The sequence below is a fragment of the Mobula birostris genome, chromosome 27, assembly GCF_030028105.1.
Source record: "Mobula birostris isolate sMobBir1 chromosome 27, sMobBir1.hap1, whole genome shotgun sequence".
Taxonomy (NCBI): domain Eukaryota; kingdom Metazoa; phylum Chordata; class Chondrichthyes; order Myliobatiformes; family Myliobatidae; genus Mobula; species Mobula birostris.
The window spans coordinates 19425981-19453626 of NC_092396.1; the positions used below are offsets into that span (position 1 = coordinate 19425981).

The window sequence follows — 27646 nt, forward strand, 5'->3', positions numbered from 1 at the left end:
CAGACCAATTGAATAATTACTTTGGTTCTGTCTTCACTAAGGAGGACATAAATAATCTTCCAGAAATAGTAGGGGACAGAGGGTCCAGTGAGATGGAGGAACTGAGGGAAATACATGTTAGTAGGGAAGTGGTGTTAGGTAAATTGAAGGGATTAAAGGCAGATAAATCCCCAGGGCCAGATGGTCTGCATCCCAGAGTGCTTAAGGAAGTAGCCCAAGAAATAGTGGATGCATTAGTGATAATTTTTCAAAACTCTTTAGATTCTGGACTAGTTCCTGAGGATTGGGGGGTAGCTAATGTAACCCCACTTTTTAAAAAAGGAGGGAGAGAGAAACCTGGGAATTATAGACCGGTTAGCCTAACATTGGTGGTGGGGAAACTGCTAGAGTCAGTTATCAAAGATGTGATAACAGCACATTTGGAAAACGGTGAAATCATCGGACAAAGTCAGCATGGATTTGTGAAAGGAAAATCATGTCTGACGAATCTCATAGAATTTTTTGAGGATGTAACTAGTAGAGTGGATAGGGGAGAACCAGTGGATGTGGTATATTTGGATTTTCAAAAGACTTTTGACAAGGTCCCACACGGGAGATTAGTGTGCAAACTTAAAGCACACGGTATTGGGGGTAAGGTATTGATGTGGATAGAGATTTGGTTGGCAGACAGGAAGCAAAGAGTGGGAATAAACGGGACCTTTTCAGAATGGCAGGCAGTGACTAGTGGGGTACCGCAAGGCTCAGTGCTGGGACCCCAGTTGTCTACAATATATATTAATGACTTGGATGAGGGAATTAAATGCAGCATCTCCAAGTTTGCGGATGACACGAAGCTGGGCGGCAGTGTTAACTGTGAGGAGGATGCTAAGAGGATGCAGGGTGACTTGGATAGGTTAGGTGAGTGGGCAAATTCATGGCAGATGCAATTTAATGTGGATAAATGTGAAGTTATCCACTTTGGTGGCAAAAACAGGAAAAAAGATTATTATCTGAATGGTGGCCGATTAGGAAAAGGGGAGGTGCAACGAGACCTGGGTGTCATTATACACCAGTCATTGAAAGTGGGCATGCGGGTACAGCAGGCGGTGAAAAAGGCGAATGGTATGCTGGCATTTATAACAAGCGGATTCGAGTACAGGAGCAGGGAGGTACTACTGCAGTTGTACAAGCCTTGGTGAGACCACACCTGGAGTATTGTGTGCAGTTTTGGTCCCCTAATCTGAGGAAAGACATCCTTGCCATAGAGGGAGTACAAAGAAGGTTCACCAGATTGATTCCTGGGATGGCAGGACTTTCATATGATGAAAGACTGGATGAACTAGGCTTATACTCGTTGGAATTTAGAAGATTGAGGGGGGATCTGATTGAAACGTATAAAATCCTAAAAGGATTGGACAGGCTAGATGCAGGAAGATTGTTCCCGATTTTGGAGAAGTCCAGAACGAGGGGTCACAGTTTGAGGATAAAGGAGAAGCCTTTTAGGACCGAGATTAGGAAAAACTTCTTCACACAGAGAGTGGTGAATCTGTGGAATTCTCTGCCACAGGAAACAGTTGAGGCCAGTTCATTGGCTATATTTAAGAGGGAGTTAGATATGGCCCTTGTGGCTAAAGGGATCAGGGGGTATGGAGGGAAGGCTGGTACAAGGTTGGATGATCAGCCGTGATCATACTGAATGGCGGTGCAGGCTCGAAGGGCCGAATGGCCTACTCCTGCACCTAGTTTCTATGTTTCTATGTGTCCTCTGCTAGGGACAGTCTCCCAAAAGATGTAGCTGCAGTGAATTGTCCAGCCCCAGCCGTCAGTCCCCGGCTCGGAGAAAGCAAAGTTTCGCAGAGGAGAAGTGCAGCTGACAAAGGTGGAAATTAATTTTAAAGAAGTCTCTGAAAGGTAGCGTGGCAGCTCATGACGTGGGAGAAGAAGCAACAAAGAAGCACGGACAGCTGTTCTCTGCCTGATGGCAAAGCAACAAAGACATCAGCACAACCAGCAAGAATGGGGAATGATGAAGATGGAAAAGGCATGCAGGCTACGAATCTCGTGAGGGGAGCAAATGGTGGCCCTCATCTCTGGAAAGCTCCGCACAATGTGACTTCTTTGCACCCCCGCTCAGTGAATGTTGAAGAACCTCGAGGTTCGATCTGCAGCAGTCCGAGAACACAGGAGCAGCAATCTTGAAGAGAAGAATGGTAAGAAGGTGGCAGATCAGGTCAAGGACTGAGCAAGCGTTCCACTCAAGCGATTGATTTGATCAGGATTGCCAGTCCTCTAAAGCTGGGGATCTGCTGCAGGGAGACAGCTTTACCATCAGTTAGGTCAAAGAAGTAGCTGGTGACAGTCTCCTTATGGCAGATGCTGTTTTATGCCCTAGCTCTGAAGAATAAAGGGCTGGTCACCCTACAGGAGCTCCCACTACTGCTCGTAACATCCCAGCTATGGTTCTGGGTGATGACTTCAGTTGTATCCAGTGGAGCGGACAGATTTACCAGGCACATCCAAACCCCTGATTGAAGCAGTGAAATCTTCAGCACCCAGCAGATGGAACATTGAAGACGGGAGCAGATGGGTCAGGCCAGTCCTGGGTGGACATCCTGCTAGTGCCCCAAAGCCCATGGTCAGACCTACCAACAGCACACTGTCATTATTTTTGTCCACCACCTCCAGGAAGACCAAAAGACTATCAGGGAACATGGAAGATGAAGCTGAAATGGGCTACCCCAGAAATTTTACATTTTAAAGTGATTTGAAGGACTGGAGAACCGTCTTGCACTAACTCACTGGCCCATGAAACTATTGCAGAGTAGGTCAGCCCCACCGTTACATCTAAATCTAAAACTTCCTGGTGGGCCTAGCTCAGGCCTTCCTTCATCATTTTCAGGAAGACTTGGTTGTCCATCCCTGGATTATCCAACCCGGAATACTCCTCATACGATCGATATTTACATTCTGCATAATCCATGACTGTCTCAACAGCTCCTTGAATCACTGCCATTTTCGTTCCCCAGTTACTCTCACCTCCCCCCAGTCGCTGCCTCACTTCCCCTTTAAAAGAGCGATAATCTTTCTTCATTGCTGGCTTTCCCAGTAGTTGCCCAAGCACCATCCTGCACCCCCAGGCCATCCTGTCTCCCCAGTCTTCGGGCAGTTTGCTTTTTCCAACACATGTATATATATCTCTAGGGTGTATCCGGTGAATTTCAACCATTTCATCGAGCTTGCACCAGAATTCTGAATTCCCACATGCAACTTTAAGGGCAACTCTGACACAATGCTCCGTCTGTTCCTTGGGGGTGAAGGGTTTATAAGTGGTTGTAATCAGAGTCACGGGCTGGCTTGGATCATCAGGATTCGCGGCCTGACGTTGCCTGATCTCAGTAGCTGCCCCCCTGACAGATATATCTGGGTAAAACCTCTCCCTGAAATATCTCCACACTACACAAAATATAAATGACGGATACCAGTTAAACAGCACATACTTAAAACCGCAGAGTATGTATTCCGCAATTTGCCACTTTTGAGCACCCGAACTCATGATCCCTTTGCATCACACTCGTAAAACATGCATGTGAAACGAGTATACAGGCCCCCACACTGGCGTCCCGAACCGCCTGCAACTGGTGGCCTCATCTCGCCAAACTAACGCAGTTTTGTCTTTTACATAAACACACATACACGCGCATATCACTTTTATATCTACCAGTTCATCTCTCCGTGTTCGTGATACCTCGTGTTCCCATGTACCACCGACCCGAACAGATCCAAGTGTGAGTGCTAATTTTTTTTAATTCTCACCCATTTAGACTGCTAAGATCACTGGCCACACGATGAGTCACGAAGGGGTCCCACTCCTGACACCAACTGTTGTTGCGTGAATGAAGTCGCGGGAGAATATTACTGGTAGATACAAAGCAGTTTCTTTATTCGACTAAACGAGGTACAACAGGCATCATATGGAGACGCTTTCAGAGGACTGGTCTCACTGGCCCAACGTGGGGCCTGATATCTTATGTGCTAAATATCAAATGACGACTCCATGTTTACAATGTATCTACAATGCTTTCTTTGAAACTACACACAAACATCACACATCCCAATTTGCACGCACACCACAGACATTCAAATTAATTTTAATCAACATTGTCTGGTCTGGGAATTGCTGTTATGAACCCATTGTTCAGAGCAGCACTCCAAGTTAAATCCATAATACATATTCAGACATGAAGACTGGTAGCAAAATTCATTTGCTGAATGTAAATGTGCTAAACTAAAAAATTGTTCTAATGCCATCAATTACATCATCCAAATCATTGACATGTAATGTAAAAAGAAACAGTCCCAACACAAACTCCTGTGGAACACCTCTAGTCACTGGCAGTCAGCCAGAAAAGGCTCCCTTTATTCCCACTCTTTGCCTCCTGCCAATCAGCCACTGCTTTATCCATGCTAAAATCTTTCCTGTTACACCATGTGCTCATTGCTTGTTAAGCAGCCTCATGTGTGGCATCTTGTCAAAGGCCTTCTGAAAATCCAAGTACACAACATCAACTGATTCTCCTTTGTCTATCCTGCTTTTTATTTCTTCAAAGAATTTCAACAGATTTGTCAGGCAAGATTTTCACTTGAAGAAACCATGCTGACTATGGCATGTTTTATCCTATGGCTCCAAGAGACCTTATCCTTAATAATCGACTCCAACATCTTCCCAACCACTGAGGTCAGACTAACTAGCCTATAGTTTCCTTTCAACACACATCAAAGTTGCTGGTGAACGCAGCAGGCCGGGCAGCATCTCTAGGAAGAGGTGCAGTCGACGTTTCAGGCCGAGACCCTTCGTCAGGACTAACTGAAGGAAGAGTGAGTAAGGGATTTGAAAGTTGGAGGGGGAGGGGGAGATCCAAAATGATAGGAGAAGACAGGAGGGGGAGGGATGGAGCCAAGAGCTGGACAGGTGATTGGCAAAAGGGGATACGAGAGGATCATGGGACAGGAGGTCCAGGAAGAAAGACAAGGGGAGGGGAACCCAGAGGATGGGCAAGAGGTATATTCAGAGGGACAGAGGGAGAAAAAGGAGAGTGAGAGAAAGAATGTGTGCATAAAAATAAGTAACAGATGGGGTACGAGGGGGAGGTGGGGCCTTAGCGGAAGTTAGAGAAGTCGATGTTCATGCCATCAGGTTGGAGGCTACCCAGATGGAATATAAGGTGTTGTTCCTCCAACCTGAGTGTGGCTTCATCTTTACAGTAGAGGAGGCCATGGATAGACATGTCAGAATGGGAATGTGATGTGGAATTAAAATGTGTGGCCACTGGGAGATCCTGCTTTCTCTGGCGGACAGAGCGTACATGTTCAGCAAAGCGGTCTCCCAGTCTGCGTCGGGTCTCGCCAATATATAAAAGGCCACATCAGGAGCACTGGATGCAGTATATCACCCCAGTCTACTCACAGGTGAAGTGTTGCCTCACTGGGAAGGCGCCAATATATAAAAGGCCACATCGGGAGCACCGGACGCAGTATATCACCCCAGTTGACTCACAGGTGAAGTGTTGCCTCACCTGGAAGGACTGTTTGGGGCCCTGAATGGTGGTAAGGGAGGAAGTGTAAGGGCATGTGTAGCACTTGTTCCGCTTACACGGATAAGTGCCAGGAGGGAGATCAGTGGGGAGGGATGGGGGGGACGAATGGACAAGGGAGTTGTGTAGGGAGCGATCCCTGTGGAATGCAGAGGGAGGGGGGGAGGGAAAGATGTGCTTAGTGGTGGGATCCCGTTGGAGGTGGCGGAAGTTACGGAGAATAATATGTTGGACCCGGAGGCTGGTGGGGTGGTAGGTGAGGACCGGGGAACCCTATTCCTAGTGGGGTGGCGGGAGGATGGAGTGAGAGCAGATGTGCGTGAAATGGGGGAGATGCGCTTAAGAGCAGAGTTGATAGTGGAGGAAGGGAAGCCCCTTTCTTTAAAAAATGAAGACATCTCCCTCGTCCTAGGATGAAAAGCCTCATCCTGAGAGCAGATGCGGCGGAGACGGAGGAATTGTGAGAAGGGGATGGCGTTTTTGCAAGAGACAGGGTGAGAAGAGGAATAGTCCAGATAGCTGTGAGAGTCAGTAGGCTTATAGTAGACATCAGTGGATAAGCTGTCTCCAGAGACAGAGACAGAAAGATCTAGAAAGGGGAGGGAGGTGTCGGAAATGGACCAGGTAAACTTGAGGGCAGGGTGAAAGTTGGAGGCAAAGTTAATGAAGTCAACGAGCTCAGCATGCATGCAGGAAGCAGCGCCAATGCAGTCGTCGATGTAGCGAAGGAAAAGTGGGGGACAGATACCAGAATAGGCACGGAACATAGATTGTTCCACAAACCCAACAAAAAGGCAGGCATAGCTAGGACCCATACGAGTGCCCATAGCTACACCTTTAGTTTGGAGGAAGTGGGAGGAGCCAAAGGAGAAATTATTAAGAGTAAGGACTAATTCCGCTAGACGGAGCAGAGTGGTGGTAGAGGGGAACTGATTAGGTCTGGAATCCAAAAAGAAGCGTAGAGCTTTGAGACCTTCCTGATGGGGGATGGAAGTATATAAGGACTGGACATCCATGGTGAAAATAAAGTGGTGAGGGCCAGGGAACTTAAAATCATCGAAAAGTTTAAGAGCGTGAGAAGTGTCACGAACATAGGTCGGAAAGGATTGAACAAGGGGTGATAAAACAGTGTCGAGGTATGCAGAAATGAGTTCGGTGGGGCAGAAGCAAGCTGAGACAATAGGTCGGCCAGGACAGGCAGGTTTGTGGATCTTGGGTAGGAGGTAGAAACGGGAAGTGCGGGGTGTGGGAACTATAAGGTTGGTAGCAGTGGATGGGAGATCCCCTGAGCGGATAAAGTCGGTGATGGTGTGGGAGACAATGGCCTGGTGCTCCTTAGTGGGGTCACGATCGAGGGGTAAATAAGAGGAGGTATCCGCGAGTTGTCGCTGTGCCTCGGCAAGGTAGAGGTCAGTACGCCAGACTACAACAGCACCCCCCTTATCGGCGGGTTTAATAATAAGGTTAGGATTAATGCGGAGGGAGTGGAGATCAGAGCGTTCTGAAGGAGTGAGGTTGGAATGGGGACAAGGTGCGGTGAAGTCGAGACGGTTGATGTCCCGTCGGCAATTAGCGATAAAGAGATCCAGAGCAGGCAGAAGACCAGAGCGGGGTGTCCATGAAGAAGGAGGGTTGAAGACGGGAGAAGGGGTCATCGGTGGGGGTGGAAGAGTCCTTGCCGAAGAAGTAGGCTCGGAGACGGAGACGGCGGAAGAAAAGTTCCGCATCATGGTGAACACGGAACTCGCTGAGGTGTGGGCGAAGGGGGACAAAGGTGAGGCCCTTACTGAGGACAGAGCGTTCTGCCTCCGACAGTTGAAGGTCGGAGGGGATGGTAAAGACCCGGCACGGATGAGAGCTGGGATCAGAGGGGGGAGGGAGGAGGCTGGGGGTGTCAGTGGAGAGGAGAGGGTTGGGGTGAGAGGAAGATGGAGCCTCTGAGGGCCCAGGAGTTGACGGTGGGATCTGAGGGAGACGGGATTGCAAGAGTATTAGTGGGGGAAGGGGAGACGGGAGTCACAATAGCAGCACATAAAGACCCGGCCTGGAGTTCAAGGTTGGAGCCGCAGTTGGTGGTTGCACAACCGCTGTGAATGTCTCCATGGTCGTTGCTGGAGTCCGGGTTTTGAATATGCCCTGAGGTGTTGGAGCCGGTGAGATCAGTGGCAGGGGCCGCAATCTGAAGTTCATGCCTGCTAGCGTCGGGGCCGGCAGGCTCTGGGGTCCGTAGATGTAGGATCTTACGATCTTTGCCTAACATGACAAAGTCAAAAAAACGGCGATTGCAGGCGTGAATCCGACGGAGGATGAAATAACGGGTAGGACCATTACAGACGGCGAAGAAAGTGTCCCGAAGGTGTAGAAGGGTCTGGGATAGGGACACCAAGTACCTCCTCATGGCGGAGAGAGTCGCCTTCAGAGCTTGACGGGAGAAGCGACGAGAGGCAGAGTCAATAAAATGTGAGTACCTGGGATCCTCAGGAGGTCCAAATTGAGAGGCTTGGAAACGAATCCTAAAGCCAACTGGAGTAAGTGGTGCTCCCGATGTGGCCTTTTATATATTGGCGAGACCCGACGCAGACTGGGAGACCGCTTTGCTGAACATCTACGCTTTGTCCGCCAGAGAAAGCAGGATCTCCCAGTGGCCACACATTTTAATTCCACATCCCATTTCCATTTTGACATATCTATCCATGGCCTCCTCTACTGTAAAGATGAAGCCACACTCAGGTTGGAGGAACCACACCTTATATTCCGTCTGGGTAGCCTCCAACCTGATGGCATGAACATCAACTTCTCTTAACTTCCGCTAGGCCCCACCTCCCCCTCGTAACCCATCTGTTACTTATTTTTATGCACACATTCTTTCTCTCACTCTCCTTTTTCTCCCTCTGTCCCTCTGAATATACCTCTTGCCCATCCTCTGGGTCCCCCCCCCCCCCCCGTCTTTCTTCCCGGACCTCCTGTCCCATGATCTTCTCGTATCCCCTTTTGCCAATCACCTGTCCAGCTCTTGGCTCCATCCCTCCCCCTCCTGTCTTCTCCTATCATTTTGGATCTCCCCCTCCTCTTCCAACTTTCAAATCCCTTACTCACTCTTCCTTCAGTTAGTCCTGACGAAGGGTCTCGGCCTGAAACGTCGACTGCACCTCTTCCTACAGATGCTGCTTGGCCTGCTGCGTTCACCAGCAACTTTGATGTGTGTTGCTTGAATTTCCAGCATCTGCAGAATTCCTGTTGTTTATAGTTTCCTTTCTTCTGCCTCTCTCTCTTCTTGAAGAGTGGAGTGACATTTTCAATTTTCCAGTCTTCAGGCCCCATTCCAGAATCTATTGATTCTTGAAAGATCATTACTATTGCCTCCACAATCTCTTTAGCCACCTCTTTCAGAACTCTGGGGTGTACACCAACTGGTACAGATCTTCAGACCTTCAGACCTTTCAATTTCCCAAGAACTTTCTCTATAGTTATGGTAACTTCACACACTTCATGACCCCAGACACCTGGAACTTCCACCACACTGCTAGTGTCTTCCACAGTGAAGACTGATTCAAAATACTTAATCAGTTCATCCATTGTTTCATCGCCCCTAATACAACCACTCCAGCATAATTTTCCAGCAGTCCAATATCCACTCTCACCTCTCTTTTGCACTTTATGTATCTGAAGAAACTTTTGGTATCCTCTTTAATATTATTGGCTTGCTTACTTTCATATTCCATCTTTACCTTCTTAATGACTTTTTAGTTGCCTTCAGTTGGTTTTTAAAAGCTTCCCAATCCTCTAACTTCCCACTAATTTTTGTTCCATTATATGCCCTCTCTTTGGCTTTTATGTTGGCTTTGACTTCTATGTTAGCCACAGTTGAGTCATCTTTCCTTTCGAATACTTCTTTCTCTTTGGCATGTATATATCCTGTGCCTTCTGAATCGCTTCCAGAAATTTCAGCCATTGCTGCTCTGCTGTCATCCCTGCCAGTGTTCTTTTCCAATCAATTCTGGCCAACTCCTCTCTCATGTTTTTGTAATTCCCTTTACTCCACTGTAATACTGATACATCTGGCTTTAGCTTCTCCTCACATTTCAGGGTGAATTTGATCATATGATCACTTACCCCTGAGGGTTCTTTTACCTCAAGCTCTTTAATCAATCCTGGTTCATTGCACAACTCCCGATCCAGAATAGCTGATCCTCTGATCCTCCAGTGGGCTCAACCACGAGCTGCTCAAATAAGCCATCTCAAAAAAGAAATTCCCCCACCTGTAATTCAGCACCAACATGATTTTCCCAATCTACCTGCATATTGAAGTCGTCCGTGACTATTGTAACATTCCCCCTTTGGCATGCATTTTCTAACTCCCATTGTAATTTGTAGGCCACATCCTTAATACTGTTAGGAGGTCTGTATACAACTCCCAACAGAGTCATTTTACCCTTGCAGTTCCTTTGCTCTATCCACAATAATTCAATGTCTTCCAACCATATGTCACCTCTTTCTAATGATTTGATTTAATTTTTTACCAACAGAGCAACGTCACCCTCTCTGCCTTCCTACCTATCCCTTTAATACAATGTGTGTTCTTGGACATTAAGCTCACAGCTATAATTATTCAGCCATGATTCAGTGATGCCTAGAACATCATACCTGCCAATCTGCAAATGTGCTGCAAATTCATCTACCTTATTCCATATACTGCACACATTCAGATACAATACCTTCAGACCTGTATTCATCCTTTTTGATTTTGTCCACCTTTTATGTTGCAACTCATCCTGTTGACTGCAATTTTGCCCTATCAACAGCCTCTGCCTCTGTTTGTAAACCAGCTACCTCATCTTCAGCACTATTATCCATCTTTCCTACAATACTTCTTGCATTGACATATTGGCAGCTCAAGACATAGTCACTCCATGCTCAACCTTCTGATCCTAACTTTGTCTGAGGTCTTACCAGCATTTGCCTCTACAATCTCTCCACTAACTGTTCTGGCACGCCGGTTCCCATCCCCTGCAACTCTAGTTTAAACCCCACCTTGCAGCATTAACAAATTTTTCCCCTAGGATATTAGATCCCTTCCAGTTCAGGTGCAAACCAACTCTTCTATACAGGTCCTACTTTCCCTGGAAGAGAACCCAATGATCCAAAACCCCTACGCCCTCCCTCCTATACCAGCTCCTTAGCCACGTATTAAAGTGTATAACCTTCCTAGTTCTAGCCTCACTAGCATGTAGCATGGGTAGTAATCATGAGATCACAACCCTGGAGGTCCTGCTCTTTAACTTAGCACCTAACTCACTGAACTCCCTATGCAGAACCTCATTACTCGTCCGACCCAAGTTGCTGGTATCTACATGGACCACAACTTCTGGTTGTTCACCCTCCCATTTAAGAATGTTCTGTACTCGATCTGAGATATCCCAGACCTTGGCAGCCCAGAGGCATCATGCCATCTGGGAAACTCATTCTTGCCCACAGAACCTTCTGTCTGTTCCCCTAATTGATGAATCTCCTGTCACCATAGTGTGTCTCTTCTTTCCCCTTCCCTTCTGAGTCACAGAGACAGACTCAGTGCCAGAGACCTGACCACTGTGACTTTCCTCTGTTAGGTCATTCCCCCCATCGGTATCCAAAGTGATATACCTGTTGTTGAGGGGGATGGCCACAGGGATACTCTGCACTGGCTCCTTAACCCCTTTCCCCTTCCTGACTGTCACCCAGTTTCCTGTGTCTTGCACCTTGGGTGTAACTACCTCTCTATACATCCTATCTATCACCTCTTCAGCCTGCCGAATGATCTGGAGTTCATCCATTTCCAGCTCCAACTCCTTAAGAAGCTGCAGCTGGATGCACTTCTCGTAGTTGTCAGGGATACTGGAGGTCTCCCTGCCTTCCTACATCCCACAAGAAGAGCATTTCACTATCCCGCCTGTCTTCCCTACTGTCTGTAGCTGAGCAGATATAAAGAGAACTAGAAAACTTAAGCTTATGTCCTTGGTTCTGATCATCTGCAACTGTGCCAAGTGGCAGAGGAGACTCAATGAGCTGAATGGCCTAATTCTGCTCCTACACTTTATGGCCTTATCTAATCTATATGACTTTCCTTACCTTTCAGCTAAAACATATAGTTTAATCTTCTCCATTAATTTCATTTACATTTTCTTCCAGCCTCTATGTGGTCCTGTGGCCTTAGGATACCACCCCACCCCCCGCAGCAAAACACTACTACCATGTACCCTACAGTCTGAAAAGCAACCAGTCCTTTGGTCAATTTCTTATCCGTGCTGCCTCTACCCCTTTATTCCATGGGCCTGGGTAGTTAACTAGCCTTTTATGTGGGACTTTGTCAAACAAGTCTGTTCTGAAAATCCATAGAGACAACATCCACTGCATTAACCCCCTCATTAAAAAATTCAATCAGATTAGTCAAGCACTGCATATTCTTTCACAAATTTGAACAAACCATACTAAATGTAATGTGTGTGCAGGCTCTCCCAAATATTACAAAGATTTGAGGTACATAATATGTTGGTCTCCATGAGGAATCAGTGCTATTACAAGATACATTACAGAGGGAGTGAACAGAACATAAGGTATTATCCAGAGATTTTGAAAGGTACAGAATACAACCTGTCAAGTAGCGAAAGATTATTTCTTTATCTGTGCTCTCACTGTAACATATCCCATCTGGAGGTGCCAGATTACATTGACTGACTACTCCCTGTTAAACAATACAAATATTCCTTTGACTTGTTCAGTCAATCCAAAATTTATTAATATAAATGTCAGAGATGAATCAATTTGTAGAATTTATTAACGTCCGGAAGAAAACAATCAAGTTTTGTATCTGTACTTCTAAATAAGATATTTCTCAAGGTTTCCAGCTAATTGAGATATAAAGTATAAAATTGCTGAAAATTATCCTGTTTAAGGTCCTGAATCATGTCTTGTTAACAAGCCTATGATTATCATGTGGTCTTTGTGTCATGTTCCCAGTAGATGGCAATATTGTATTGCATTCACTCTACTCCCATTGGCTCAAGGGTGTCACTCAAGGGGCCTGTAACATATTGTTCCAATTTAGCAGAACAGCAGCAATAGTCATGACAAGTTAATTCCAAACTGGCAACTATTATTCCAGGAACCTTTTGATTCTTTTTAAGTTGACATCTTCGGCTTATTTAGTAATTCTGCAGAATCCTAACCTAATCCAAACCATCTCAACGTTGACATCTGTCCTATTATTTCAGGATTATGATGTACAATTTTTCTCTAGCTGCCAGGACCCAGTTGATAACCATAAGAATAAACCACCATCTCTGCGCTAGGGTTCACCCATGACGAATATTCACTTGGGTAAGAATTGTATCTCATAAAATGTTCACACCACACCTGGCTGGGCAACCACTCTGAATTTTTTTTTGTTAAAGTACAGCGTAGAATCAGCCCTTCCCATCCCTCGAGCCAAGCCGCCCAGCAATTCCCTGATTTGATCCCAGCCTCATCACAGGACAATTTACCATGATCAATTAACCTACCAACTGGTATGTCTTTGGACTGTGGGAGGAAACCGGAGCACCCGGAGGAAACCCACATGGTTACAGGGAGATCGTACAAGCTCCCCATAGGCAGCGGCAGGAATCGAACCCCTGTACTGTAAAGCTGTGCTGACCACAATTTATTTCAAATAGGGTATATATCAGGCATTTAATCTCTGATACTCACCATTTTTGCTGGGTTTCATTTTCAACTTACTTGCTATAAATTGTGATTTAGAGACAAATCTAAAGATCGGTATGTTCTGTGTGCTAAAATCTTACACCCAACAATCATAATAATTGGAATTTATTTATATCTTTTAAGACAACAATGTAAGTGTAGAGTGTAACAAGTTGTTTCCAAGAACAGTCTCTGCCCAGCAGACCTTTCTGTGTTAAGAGATATCCTATGCTCATTTTCAGTGCTCAAGCTCACTGACTCTCATTGTAATCTTCCTGGTAAATTCTGGTGTTTTGATTGTGGTAGGCACCCGAGGGAAGATGAACATAGTCATCTTAGTCTCATTAGGTCTCTTGTACTGCATCTCTTTGTCATTCCTCAGAGAACCCACCAAACTCACCAGTAAATGGCACTGACCAGCCATTATCCACAGCCTCACTATCTACATCCCTAAACAGAAACAAAATATCTCATGAACATTAGGTCTATATACTGTCAGACAGAAGACAAGATAGGGTTAACCTAATTCAGTTTGATTTGCAAAGCAAATACGCACTTCTAGTATCCTTTAGCTTGCACGAAAACAGGATGACATACATGCAAATAGAGCAACTTGGTACGGGAACCATGCTCGCAGGTGTTCAAAATAAATTTGACTTCTTTTATGCTATGGTTCATTGAAGAATGGTGGGTCTGAAAACAAAATATTCTTTCACAACTACTTCTACGTACAGGGGACCCTCAACATCCTGGATTGTTGGTCTTCATCCAAAGACAATTGGAATACATTTTGTAGACTCCAGATGTTTTCTCTCCACATGTTCAGTTTTAGGCACTGAACCTTAAGGAGGATATATCATTCTTGATAGAGATGAGGCACACAGTCACCCTATTTTACCAGAGACATATATACTATATGATGTAGAAGTTTGGATAGCATTCTCTTGAGATCAGAAGGCTGAATTGACAGTTAAGGAGATCAAAAAATACCTGAAATTAAAAGAGAAAGAGCTGGAAACATTCAGTAGATCCAGTGTCTGGATGGGGGAAACAGAGAACAAGTTATAGAGAAAGTTGAAGGTTATGTCTAGGACAAAGAGAATATCTCTGATTTGTTTGGGGCCAAGATTGCTGTGTGTATAACCTGTAGGTGAAGGTATTAGGTTAATAGGGGAAAATGAAGAGAAAGACTAAAGGCAGATAGAAGAATTATATGGAACACCCAGCAGGTCAAGCCATGCTAGTGAAGAGAATAAAAATAAAACTAGGTGAATATTATAAATGGAAAACTTAAAACTCAATTGGCCATTTCTGATTGAAACAGAGTAAGCAAGTTACTTGAAACTGTAGAATCTAGAAGGCTGCAATATGCCCAAATCAAGCTTAGGTTGTGTCACATTATAATGGACTAGAAGGTTGCAGATGGATAGAACAGAGAGGAAATGGGATGAAGAAGGAAGGTAGCAGTCCACAGCAAATTCAGGGTCAGCCACATGGAGAAGGAAGGTAGCAGTCCATAGTCCACAAGAGCTCCATTCATGTGTAACACAACCATCCAGTCAATGCCTGCCTTCTCCAAAGCAGAGGACATCACATTATGAGTACCAGATGCAGTACCCAAGGTAGGAAGAAGTGCAAGTGATTCTGTGCTTCATCTGGAAGGACCTTTGGTTCCCTGGATGGTGAGAAAGGGGGAGGTGGAGCTATGGGTGCTGTATCTTCTGTAATTGCATGGAAAATGTATTGGGAAAGAGCGTCACTGGTGGGGACGGAAGAGCAGATGAGGAATTGTGAAGGGAATCATTCCTCTGAGAGTAGCAAAAGAGGGATGTAGAGAAACACCTATTTGGTAATGGAAATTCATGGAAGCTGGCAGAAATTTAATCGGATGACCCATTGAATGTGGATGATGGTGGGGTGGAAAGATACTCTATTCAGGAGATTAAAAGCAGAGGTGTGGGAGATAGCAACACACATAAAAGTTGCTGGTGAATGCAGCAGGTCAGGCAGCATCTCTAGGAAGAGGTACAGTTGGCGTTTTGGACCGAGACCCTTTGTCATGAGATTGTGGCCAAGAACTCTGTCAACTACAGGAGAAAACTTCCCTGGCCTTCAGCAAGATACTGGCTTGAGTTCATTTATGTCTTTCCAAACGATCAATTGGTTAAACAACTCACCTGGGAGATTTGATGGCTGATACTGTAATTCAGCTGTCCCTCACTACCACTCTAAACGATTAGTCTGGAATACAACTCCAATCACTGCAGTGCAACTCAAATCAGGCGCATCTGTCCGAGGTGAGAGTGCCACTGACTGCTGACACTAACCTTGGCCACGCTTGTACAATACGCTGCTGGATTTAACTGGCCGTTTCTGTTCACAGGACACATTTGCAGCTCTGAAATGTGATGAAGCATGGTCAGAAATTTACGAATTATACTCATTTGTTCTTGATTTATTGTGAACAAAAATTATTTTTAATCAATGCTTCAAAGAAGGTTAAACCAGAAGATTTTCAAAAGCACTGAGTGCATTATCGGATATTGAAAATCCGACATAGAGTGGACTTCTATAATGGGAGCATCTAGGACCAGAAGGCACAGACTCAGAGTAGAGCGACTTTCACTTAGAACAGAGATGAGGAGGGATTTCTTTAGCCAGAAGGCAGTGAATCTGTGGAGGCCATGTGACTGGGTATATTTAAAGCAGAGGAGATTGATAGATTTTTGATTAGTTGGGGTGTCAAAGGTTACGGGGAGTAAGCAGGACAAGGAGTTGAGAGGAATAATAATCAGCCATGATGGAATGGCGGAGCACTCGATGGATCAAATGGTCTAATTCTGCTCCTATGTCTTATGGTTTTATGGTACTAGTAATCAATTGTCTCTTAGAAGGTCTGATCTGCCTCTGGAGAAAATTTTACAAGAAGTCCATTATAACCATCCTATATCCCACTAATTAATTTTGATTTACCAACCATATTTACATTTTTCATAACCCCTTTAAACCTCCTTACCCAATCCATTGTACTCTTGAATTTTGTTGCAGATCTATCGCAAACAAAATCTCCCAACTCTGTGTGAAGTATGGAGTTGTATTAATCAGGTTCTACTATCTTCAATAGAGTACTTTATTTCTGGTTCCTCATTCTAGATGCTCAACTCTGTAAGCAGTAATTTGTAACAAAATGTGTTTAAGAATTTTAAGTCATGAGAACATCTGCGGTTGCTTGAAATCCAAAAGAACACACACAAAATGCTGGAGGAACTCAGCAAGTCAGGCAGCATCTATGGAAAAGAGTAAGCAGTTGACTTTTCGGGCTGAGACCCTTCTTCAGGACTGGAAAGGAAGGGGAGAAGTCAGCGTAAGAAGGTAGGGGGAGAGGAGGAAGATGTACAAGCTGGCAGGTGATAGGTGAAATCAGGAGATAGGTAGGAGTGAAGTAAAGAGCTGAGCAGTTGATTGGTGGAATAGATAAAGGGCTGGAGAAGGGGAGAGCTGATAGGAGAGGGTAGAAGACCATGGAAGAAAGAAGAACATCAGAGGGAGATGATGGGCTGGTAAGGAGATAAGGTGAGAAGGAATCAGGAATGGGGAATGGCGAAGGAGAGGAGGTGGGGTCTGCCACAAAAAGTGGGATATTGCGGTGGCCACCATTTCAGTTCTACTTCCCATTCCCATTCCCGCATGTCAGCCCATAGCCTCCTCTACTGCCAGGATGAGGCCACACTCAGGTTTCTGGAGCAACCTGACGGCATAAACATCGATTTCTCGAAGCTGCAGTAATGTCTCCCCACCTCCTGTCCTTCACAATTCTCCATTCCTTTTTCCCTCTCTCACCTTATCTCCTTATCAGCTCATCACTTCCCTCTGGTGCCACTCCCCTTCACTTTCTTTCATGATCTTCTAACCTCTTCTATCAGATTCCCCCTTCTCCAGCTTTCTCTCTTTCACCAATCAAAATCAACATCCCAGCTCTTTACTTCACCCCCTCACCCTCTCCTGGTTGTACCTATTACCTGCCACCTTGTACTTCTTTCTCTGGACTTCTCTCCTTCCTTTCTGGTTCTAAAGAAGGGTCTCTGTACAAAATGTTGACTGTTTACTCTTTTCCATACAAGATACCTGTGTTGGCGCGTGGCCAAGTGGTTAAGGCGTTCATCTAGTGATTTGAAGGTCGCTAGTTCCAGCCTTGGCTGAGGACGCGTGTGTGTCCTTGAGCAAGGCACTTAACCACACATTGCTTTGTGACAACACCGGTGCCAAGCTGTATGGGTCCTAATGCCCTTCCCTTGGACAATATCGGCAGTGTAGAGAGGGGAGACTTGCAGCATGGGCAACTGCTGGTCTTCCATACAACCATGCCCAGGTCTGCGCCCTGGAAACCTTCTAAGGCGCAAATCCATGGTCTCATGAGACTAACGGATGCCTATCCTTGACCTGCTGAGTTTCTCCAGAATTTTGTGTGTGCTTCTAGGCATTTCAAGTCATCCTTTAGGAAAGCCTATTTTCTGATATCACGCAGTATCGCAATGAATCTGTGATGAACGTATCACAATTGCCTCTGTATCCTAACAATACTGTGGAACTAAAGCCTCATTATACCCATTCACTGCCCCAACCTGATGTGTATTTCTTGTGATAAAATCTGTAGGCAGATTGAGCTCTGCCCATCTTGGGTTTAATCTATGAAATAAAGCCTCTGCATGAGTTCTATGCCATCCCTGAAGTCCACAAATTACAATTTCACAGGAAAAGGCATTGAGCACATGCAGCAGGAATACTGCAACAAGAAAGCAGCACCTATCAAGAACCCCCACCATCCAGTCTATGCTCTCTTCTCCCTATTGCCATCAGGAAGGAGGTACAGGAGCCTCAGGACCCACACTACCAGGTTCAGAAAGTTCCAATGTGGATAACTTCACTCACCTCAACAATGAACTGATTGCACAACCTATGGACTCACTTTTAAGGGCTCTCCAGCTCATGTTCTTGCTATTTATTGCTTATTCATTATTATTTACTTATTCATTTATTTATTTGTTGTTATTATTATTTGTTTTTGTATTTGCACAGTTTGTTGTCTTTTGCACAGTAGTTGCACTTTGTGTGTAGTTTATGGTGACATATATGTACTTTGATAAATTTACTTTGAACTTTGAATGATTATTGAAAGATGCAAGATGTGGTACGAGTGTAACAGAAGAGAAGTTGGGATGATGGGGGGAGGTGGGGAGAGAGGGAATGGGGAGTAGACCGAGGAATAAGGATATAATAAATGCAGATTGATAATGGGATTGCAAACGGAAAGGATGTAACATATGTACTGGTAATTAGAAAACCTACAGCACTGTTTCAGACATCGGTAGACTCATAACATTCCTTAGTCATACCTACCCAAGCCATTTCAGATTAAATAATGTGCAAGGATCACACATGAGGTTCAAAATATTGGAGAGCTTTGGGGAAAAAAAAGAGCACAAATAGACTCAGAGACTGGTATTTGGATAGGGACTGTAAATCAGATATGCAACCTGCCACTCAGATATTTAATGCCCCTATAATTCATACACAGTGGTGATGACTTCTGATGCAAATACTGTGTACTGAGTGAGTGAAATCTGCAGCTTGTGCCTGCATCATTGGCATTGAAAGTGCTGGATTTATACCCTGATTTGTTCCATTTTCTCAGCTACTCTTTAACATGCTTTTCTTTCACTGCTGGCTAGTTTTCTTTTTCTTGACAAGTGTCCCTTGTGGTACTGTGGTGTCTGGAGACCGGGGAGAGTCACTGAACCAGTTTCAGGCTGATGGGGATTACACCCTTGGAGGTCTCTTTCCACTTTACTCTGCTAACATGAATAGAGCTAAGAGAGCAAGTTCAGAATCACACAAGTGTGAAAGGTAAGACGTACTATTTGCTTTGTATTTCAGTTTGATACTCCAGTCTGTTGTGGGAATGACTCACACAGTACACATTTCCAGCCTCGTTCCCTGAAGGGTTTGTTTTGCAACTACAAGTGCTTACGGAGGTTTTCAGAATAATAAATGGTTTTATGGCAATTCATGGGAGCATTATCAGAAAAAAATGTACAAGGAGCCATATACAGAGGTATTAGCTCAGTTGAATGAAAGCTTTCTCCTAAGGAATAGGATTTAAGGAGTGCTTTAAAGACCAGTGAGAAATAGATAGGGGTGAAATTGAAGGAAATTGCGGAGTCACCACTGCCCATGAGTGTAAGGAAAATCATAAATGTTCAAGAGGCCAGGATTGGAGTATAAACCATCTTGCAGGGTTAAATCTGGAGGAGATTACTGGCCTCAGGATGGGTGATATAATAAATGGTTTGATTTGAACAGTGGGAGGAAAATTTTAAAATCAGTGGGCTGGGAATAAGAGAGCCTGTGATGGATAATGTGGTACTTGATGGGGGATGGAATTCAAATTTGGGATAAGCTCCTCTCTGGAGTTTAAAGCTTGAAATGATCAAGAGGCAATGAGAAACCAACACCTAGTGTAATAAAGTCTGAGCTGGAACAATTAAAAGAACAGCAGAACTGGAGAACAGAGGTAGAAGTCTGCTGGTGGAGAGGTATGACATCTATCCACCATGCTCGTACCGTTTGTAAAATTGTTTATAATAGGAAGAGCAACCCCTGGTCCCAACACCTCACATCATTGACTGAACCTTTACTGCAGTTAATACTTCACAGCCCCCTCATTAACCCTTCCTTTCTGAATGGAAGCCTCTCTGCTGAGACTGAATTCAACTAGTGGTTTTGTTTGAAGTTTACTCTAATTCTTCTCCACACAGAATCCAACTTGATGGTTTCCTCTGGGCTCAAGCAATGAAATTTGCTATTGAAGAAATCAATAACTCTAGCACTCTACTACCAAATGTGACGCTGGGATATGACATCCAGGACACCTGTCTCATGTCCTCTGTTGCAATGCGCTCAGCCTTTTCCTTCTTAACTACGGAAGGTGGAACTACGTTTGAAGTGAAGTGTGATTACACAAATCATAGTTCCCGAGTGCTTGCCATCCTTGGTCCTTCTACATCCGAGCTCTCCAGAATCACTGCTCGACTTTTCAGCTTCCTCCTCATTCCACAGGTATGACGTAGGAACCCACCACAGATGGGAATAGGCACAATAATTTAGCACACAATGCTTCACATAATGCAATCTAAGCACAGCGTTCAGTTTCTGACAGCATTTCTTCTTACTTGGCAAGCAGTGCAGTGGGGAGACACAGAGAAGTCATTGCACTGTATAACACCTACAGATCAGTAGATAAAGAGGACAACATGTATCTGAAGTGATGGGTCAGTGCAGGGAATATCAACCAATGTCCTTGCTCCCAGTTACTATCTGCAGACTATTTCTCAAAAGTGCAGGATGTGTTAAGACCATTAAACTCTACAAGGGAAAAAAAAACTTGTATGTTCCATTGTGACTGTGTCAGTTTTTAAAAGTCTTTCTATGACTGCCAGTCCATGCTCATAATCCTACAAAGGTTCCTTATCCAATCCTCTTTTTGAAGTTGAATACAGTTCCATTGCCCTTTCGGACAGAACATTGTTGATTACACCAATTCCCTGAATAACAATACTTTGCTCCATTTTGCTCTTTTGGTAGTGAAGGAATATTTGGGCTCAGTTTAAGTCATCTCTATGATCAAATAGCCCAGTAACACTCAGAGTCAAATGAGGAAAAGCAATGTGTGATGATCCTGTGAGAGTCAGGAACCTCTGAGGACAGAGGATACTGCAAATAGGAGTTTTCCTTACCTAAATGCTGAAATACATTTTAGCCTTTTAATGACAAATATATTAGGTTAGGAAAACGCATCTCGTAACAAATTAATTTTCATGGCGGCAATTACTAAGACATCTGAATTTAACTCCATTAATATTAATTAATTTCCCTCACCTATTACTCAGTAACTCATCCCACAGCTGTTCATATTACTGACTGAATCATGACTTAAGCTAATTAAACTTCCCCAGTCTATCACTCAGTGAACAGGCTGGGAACTTTTGCTTTCAGAAAAACACAAAACACTTGAGACACAGGCCACAGCTGCATCAACAACTACTTCCATTGTTACAGTACCTTCATAACCTCGGGGTAAATCTGGAGAGTTGCCAGATTAAATTGACTGTGATAGTTGACAAATGATAGTGCTCACAAACATAATTGATGTGTTTTTAGTACACATACCTGGAATTATGATTTCACCTTCTCAGTATTATGATAAAATCTAGCTTTTGCATTAGGAATGTTACAACCAAGAGATAATAAGGAAAATATTGCTGTTAATCATCATACGTAAGAATATCGGCCTCTGCCTGCACTCATCTCTGCATGGTTGACTCCATTCGAATTCAATGCCTTGCCCACTTGAAGTGTTTTTAAGAATTTACAGATTTACAGGTAAATCTGAAAGAGGTATTGGTTTTAAAGGGAAATTTGAAAATCTGAACAACTTGCATCAGAACAGAGAAATCTGCAAGTTGCTGTCCATAGATTCAGAATTGGAAAGGGTGGGGGGTGGTTAGTAGGGTTGGGAAGTGTATTGTATGTGCTGGGAAGTTGCAGAGATTCTCATCACTTGCGGTGGGGAACAAGTCAGAGATGGCACCGAGAGTACTTCCTATTCAAATTTAATGACGGAAAAAACTGCAAGGGGCTTTGATAAAGTTTTTTTAATTTAGATTACAAAAGCATTTGTACGCATTTAACTTTAATCATTTTAATGTTGTAACTCAACTTACTATTGTTAATGATTATTTTTTAATGCAAAATGGATTGAAAAATATTGTCCTTCTGGCTGTTGTGGCTTAGCTTTTTGTGAAATTTTTCTTTTTTGTTGGGGTGAGGGGGCAACACTTTATTTGCCTCACCTGACACTTTACAAGGCTGAAGATTCTGTCACCATGATTTGCCATGAAGACCAAGTCTTTGTATATTGCACATTCAGATGGAGACCTAACTTAAAGCTTTTTACTCCTCATGTATGTGAAGGATATAAAAAATAAAGTCAATTCAATTCAATTCTAGATTTCCCTTGCAGTTTCCTGCGTACAGTGTGTATTTACTTGGGAAGTCAGTGCGAAGCATTAAGGGTCTTTGCTGACTGCAAATTCTATTTTATCTACTATTACAATATTTATGAAATATAATAAGTGTAATAACAGAGACCTAGAAGGAATATCAAGAACATGCAGGAAACGGCCTTTACTGTTGCTTTTCACAGGGTCCAGTGAGGGGTGGCTGAAGTCCTATGTAAGGCAGGTATTGCAACAAACATCTCTCACTGCCTCAGAAACTGTGTGGCCCTACAGCTGAGAAAAGCAAAGGGCAACCCCCAGACATGGAGTTCATCCAGCAGTCTCGCAGCTTTTCAACAACTGCCGGAGACTTGAGATTAAATCTAGTGAAATTTTAGTGCATCCTCTTCTCCCATATGACATAGAAATGGACTATTTTTGATGTTCAAATCCATCTCACTCATACTATAACACAATAAATGTGTTCCCTAAACTGCACACGTTATTAATATTGCTCTTATTGATATATCCTGTCTGTATAAACATTTATTTTTGTTACAGATTAGTTACTTTGCTTCAAGCAATTTATTTAATGATAGAATGAACTTCCCATCATTCTTCCGGACAATTCCCACGGATGAAGTCCAGGCTGCAGCTGTGGTATCAATTGTGGAGACATTTCACTGGAACTGGATAGCAGTGGTCGGGACGGACAACACGTATGGTAGAAGGGCAATGCAGTATTTCACAAAACTTGTCTCCAAAACTGACATTTGCATCGCATTCGAGGAACTGATTCCTGTGAATGTACGTGGCCTTAAACTGCAGAAGAGAATGGCATCGATCATCTCACACATTGTTCTCTCACAGGTTAATGTCACAGCAGTGTTTGCAGAGGATATTTATGCTGAGGTATTGCTGATGGTAGCCCTGGAGCAGAACATGACAGAGAAGGTATGGATTGCCAGTGAGAGCTGGATTACCTCTGAAGCAGTTGCCAGCATCCCAAATATCTCAAGCATCGGGGCCATCCTGGGTGCAAGCATTAAAAATGATAACATCCCTGGGTTTGCGTGCTATGTTTCCACTGCACTGGCTCTCAACCACATGCCCAAATTGAAATTTGAAAGATGTAGCAGGAATGAGCACTATCCAGAGATGAAAAATGAAGAAGCATCTGTGGTTATTGGTGAAGACTTAGAACGTATTTCATTCAGTGTTTACTCAGCAGCTTACACAGTAGCTCACGCTCTCCATAGCCTACTTCGCTGTGATTTAGGATCCTGCAACAAGGGCAACACTTACCCATGGCAGGTGAGAGTTGGAAACACTGGCATTAGATAAGGGAGGCAGGCTCCTAATTGATAATTAAATACTAGAAAAGAAGTTTGCATTTTAAAATAATCTTGGGGAAGTATTTTATGACAGCATAGCAGTTAGCGTAAAGTTATCACAGCTCTAACAACCTGGGTTCAATCTGTAAGGATCCGCTGCTATCTGTAAGGAACTTGTGTATGTTTTTATCTTTGTGTGGGTTTCCTCTTGGTACTCTGGTTTCCTCCCACATTCCAAAAACATATGGGTCATATGGGTACAATTGGGTGGCATAGGCTTATTGGGCCAGAAGGACCTGTTACTGTGCTGTATCTCAAAACAGAATAAAAGTAAAGAATGTGCAAGATTTTCCACAATAATAACCAATTCATAAGTTTTCTGTGCTGTTGACTTAGGGTTAACAATTGGCCATGATCTTACCAAGAAATTCTGTGCTTATCAATTGATGTAATTTAACATGGATAAGAAGAGAAATAAATCTCATTTGAAATGCTTTACACCATTATTCCCTTGAAGCATTCTTTTAGAAATGCAACTATCAATCTAAAATTTCTCAACTCCCTGGGACAGGACGTAAATCCACAGCTTCCTGAGTTTCCTCCTGAAGGGGTTGCCTTCCACTGAGTTTCAGATCCCTCCTCTTGCTCAGTTCCATTAACTCATTCTGGGAATCCACTGTTCATGTCCAATTTGGAGACTGAATGCTTTACAATCAGGCAGAATTTTAAATATATTTATGAATTGGTTTTCCTCACTGAATATAATTCTCAATTTTCATCTAGCTACTTATAGCAGTCAAAGAAGTTAACTTCACCCTCCACAACCGAGTTATTTCCTTTGATGAGGAAGGAAACCCACCAACAGGATATGACATCATTAACTGGAAATGGAAAGGTGCGAATCTGATTCCAGAATTCAGAGTGATTGGCGAATACAGGGCTCAGGATAAAGAACTTCTAATAAATGCATCCCTGATTGACTGGAACACCCTGCAGAATAAGGTAAGGGGCCATGATCCTCATTCTCCTTCTATGCACCCTCACTCCTCCATCAATATAAATGCATTAAGAATCTTTCTCAAAGATACAATGGTCTGTGTCTCTTTCATTCCATGACGAGCTATTCCATGAGACAACTATTTGGTAAAGAGAATTCTCTTCAAATTTGTATCAATTCCATTCTTGGGGACAACTTTACCTTGACGGCTCCTTGCACAACTCCCTTTCTCCAAATTAAAAAGAATAGCTTGTCCCTGCCCCATTAAGTCTGAGTTATGAAGCATCTTAATTCTACTTTTAAACATGAGGAAGTCTGCAGATGCTGGAAATCCAAAGCATCACACACAAAATGCTGGAGAAACACAGCAGGTCAGGTCAGGCATGGAAATGAATAACAGCCCATGCTTTGGGCTGAGACCCTTCTTCAGGACAAAGAGCCCTGAAGCAGGGTCTAGCACCAAAACGTCGACCGTCTATTCACTTCCATGGATGCTGCCTGACCTGCTGAGTTCCTCCAGTATTTTGTGTGTTAATTCTACTTTTATATTTTTCTACTCCATTGTGAATAATCTTAATAACTCATTTCTCAATCTTAATTACAACTTCTCACTCACATCCCCATGTCTCACTCCTGTTAATCTACACACAAAACTTTCTGTTGTTTTATTTTACTGGATCTTTTACATTACGACATTTAACACCTTGAACAGTAGGAGTAAGAAGTGACAGAAGATGAACACTGAAAATGTTATAGATGACACACACATACACAGATCCAGACCAGATTTGTTAACCGCAAAAAGCATGAGCAGACAAAGATAAGATAGTAAATTGTGATGATGGAACTCTGAATAAGATGGAGCAAGCAGAAATTGAGCTATTGAATACATGGGATTCCATAAAGGTAAGAGCAGAATGGTGGTTTGGAAAGGAGCTCAACTTTTTTTTATCTGGACCACTCCAGTCCACATGGCTTAAAATAGACCACCTGTTTCCCTTAACAGATGCTGCTTTAACTTCTCGAGCGAATTATTGTTTTGTTTCATATTCCAGCATCTATAGTCTCTTGTTTGCCCAAATTTGTTCAACAACAAAATAAACTTATCCTTAAAAAGTAATGTTAATATTTCTCTTACTTTTAGATTCCTCACTCCAACTGCTCAACTTCCTGTGAATCTGGGCAAGTGAAAATAGTGAAGGGGCATCTTTCTTGTTGTCATCAGTGTGTGGACTGCCCGGCAGGAACATTTCTGAGTGATGGTAAGCACAGTTGCTTTCTCTGCCTCCAAACACAAGAACAGGCAACTCAGTGTCCATCACCAAAATACTGATAGACACTGTGTCTGTGTTTTGGCAGTCAACCCCAAGAGATATCAATCTTTATACCCACAACATACCCAGTCAATCAACACACAGTACAAATGTCCAAGAAACACCTCCAGATAATCTCCTGTTCAATGAGAAGAAACTTGTAGGGAACTTTGTACCGGGTTGATAGGCTTAGCTTTGCCTGGGGAGCATAAACTGGTGTAAAGACAGTACATATTTGAGAAATTTGCTACCGCGCAAAATCACTGGGCAGCATTGAACTGGCTGTCAGGATCTGACCATCCAGGGTATAATCCTTAAGTGCTTGGCCATTCAGCAACTGAGTGTTCGAGATTGAAATGTCCATTACCTTCCAGCCCCCTGGGCTGACCCCCTCAGTTCATGACAGCTCAGAGCCAGGCTACTCAGACCCAGACCGGTAACTGCAATTGACTATTCTGGCTTTCGTAAACCTGACCATCCAACTCTAAATCAAGTGACCTGACTGTTCATTTCCAGATCCTCCAAACCCAGAGATTTTCCTGGGCTGAAGGTGTAAGCTTGGGAATAAGCAGCTGATTATGAAGTTGTGAACTAAGAGGGAGGAATGAATTGTTTCATACACAAATGTCTCTGCCATTTTAAAAAAAACATTACCCTCCTCCACAGACGAACAGTGCCTTCCGTGCCAGAAAGATGAGTGGTCACCACCAGGAAGTGTGAAATGTGAAAAGAAAGTGATCACGTTCTTCCGATGGACGGAAACTCTGGCCAGTTTGCTAGCCACACTGGCGGCTGTTGGCCTCTTCATCATCATGGCAGTAATTGTCATTTTCATCCTCAATCTCAACAGCCCCATGGTCCAGCTGGCAGGAGGGACAACCTGCCTGGTGATGCTGATATTCATTGCCATAACCTGCTGCAGCATTTACTTTTTCCTGGGGAAGCCAAACTGGTTTCTATGCAGAGTTCGGCAGCCTCTTTTCTCAATTGGCTTTGCTGGCTGTTTATCAGCCATGCTGGTGAAGTCATTTCAAGTGAGTGGCCTGCATAGGATAATCAGGTGCATCCCACAATGTTTCCCTGCTTTCCTATGGCACAATGGTAAGTGGCTGCTCATCTGTTTCTTCCTCTTGATTCAGTGTGCTCTGTGTGCAACCTGGCAGTCCAGGTCTCCTCCATTTGTCTTTGCAAACTACAATATCTCTGTCACAGAAATATTCATGGAATGTAATGAGGGCTCTTTAACTGGCTTTGGGTTACTTCTGATCTATAATAACCTGCTTGCCCTTGCGTGTTTTCTGTGTACTTTCATGGGCCGAAGTACAGTCAAAACTTACAATCTAAGCCGATACATTACCTTTGCTATGCTCATCTACCTCACCGTTTGGGTCTTCTTCATCCCAGCCTATGCTACTGCCAAGGGCAAGTTTGTCTCCTTCTTGGAGCCATTTGCAGGTCTGGTGAGTGTGTATGGAATCATCACAGCCTACTTTCTACCCAAGTGCTACATCATTCTCTTTAAACCAGAGTACAACACCCAATCTTACTGTCAGGAGACTACAGACAATCCTCCGTCCAACGCAGAAGGCCAATGACATGCCATCCTAGTTCACCGGTAGAGCTCCCTAGTGACAGCACCTATTAACCTGATTCCTTCGCT

General features: G+C 43.8%; 1 protein-coding gene across 1 annotated transcript; it reads left to right on the forward strand.

Moving 5' to 3' along the window:
- Positions 1-1905: 1905 nt before the first annotated feature.
- Positions 1906-27581, forward strand: LOC140188474 (taste receptor type 1 member 3-like). The gene is made up of 7 exons (XM_072244764.1): positions 1906-2134; positions 19016-19190; positions 20102-20402; positions 22904-23656; positions 24460-24678; positions 25818-25935; positions 26653-27581. The coding sequence occupies exons 1-7, from the start codon at positions 1906-1908 to the stop codon at positions 27579-27581; spliced, it is 2724 nt and encodes a 907-aa protein (XP_072100865.1).
- The last annotated feature ends 65 nt before the right edge of the window (positions 27582-27646 follow it).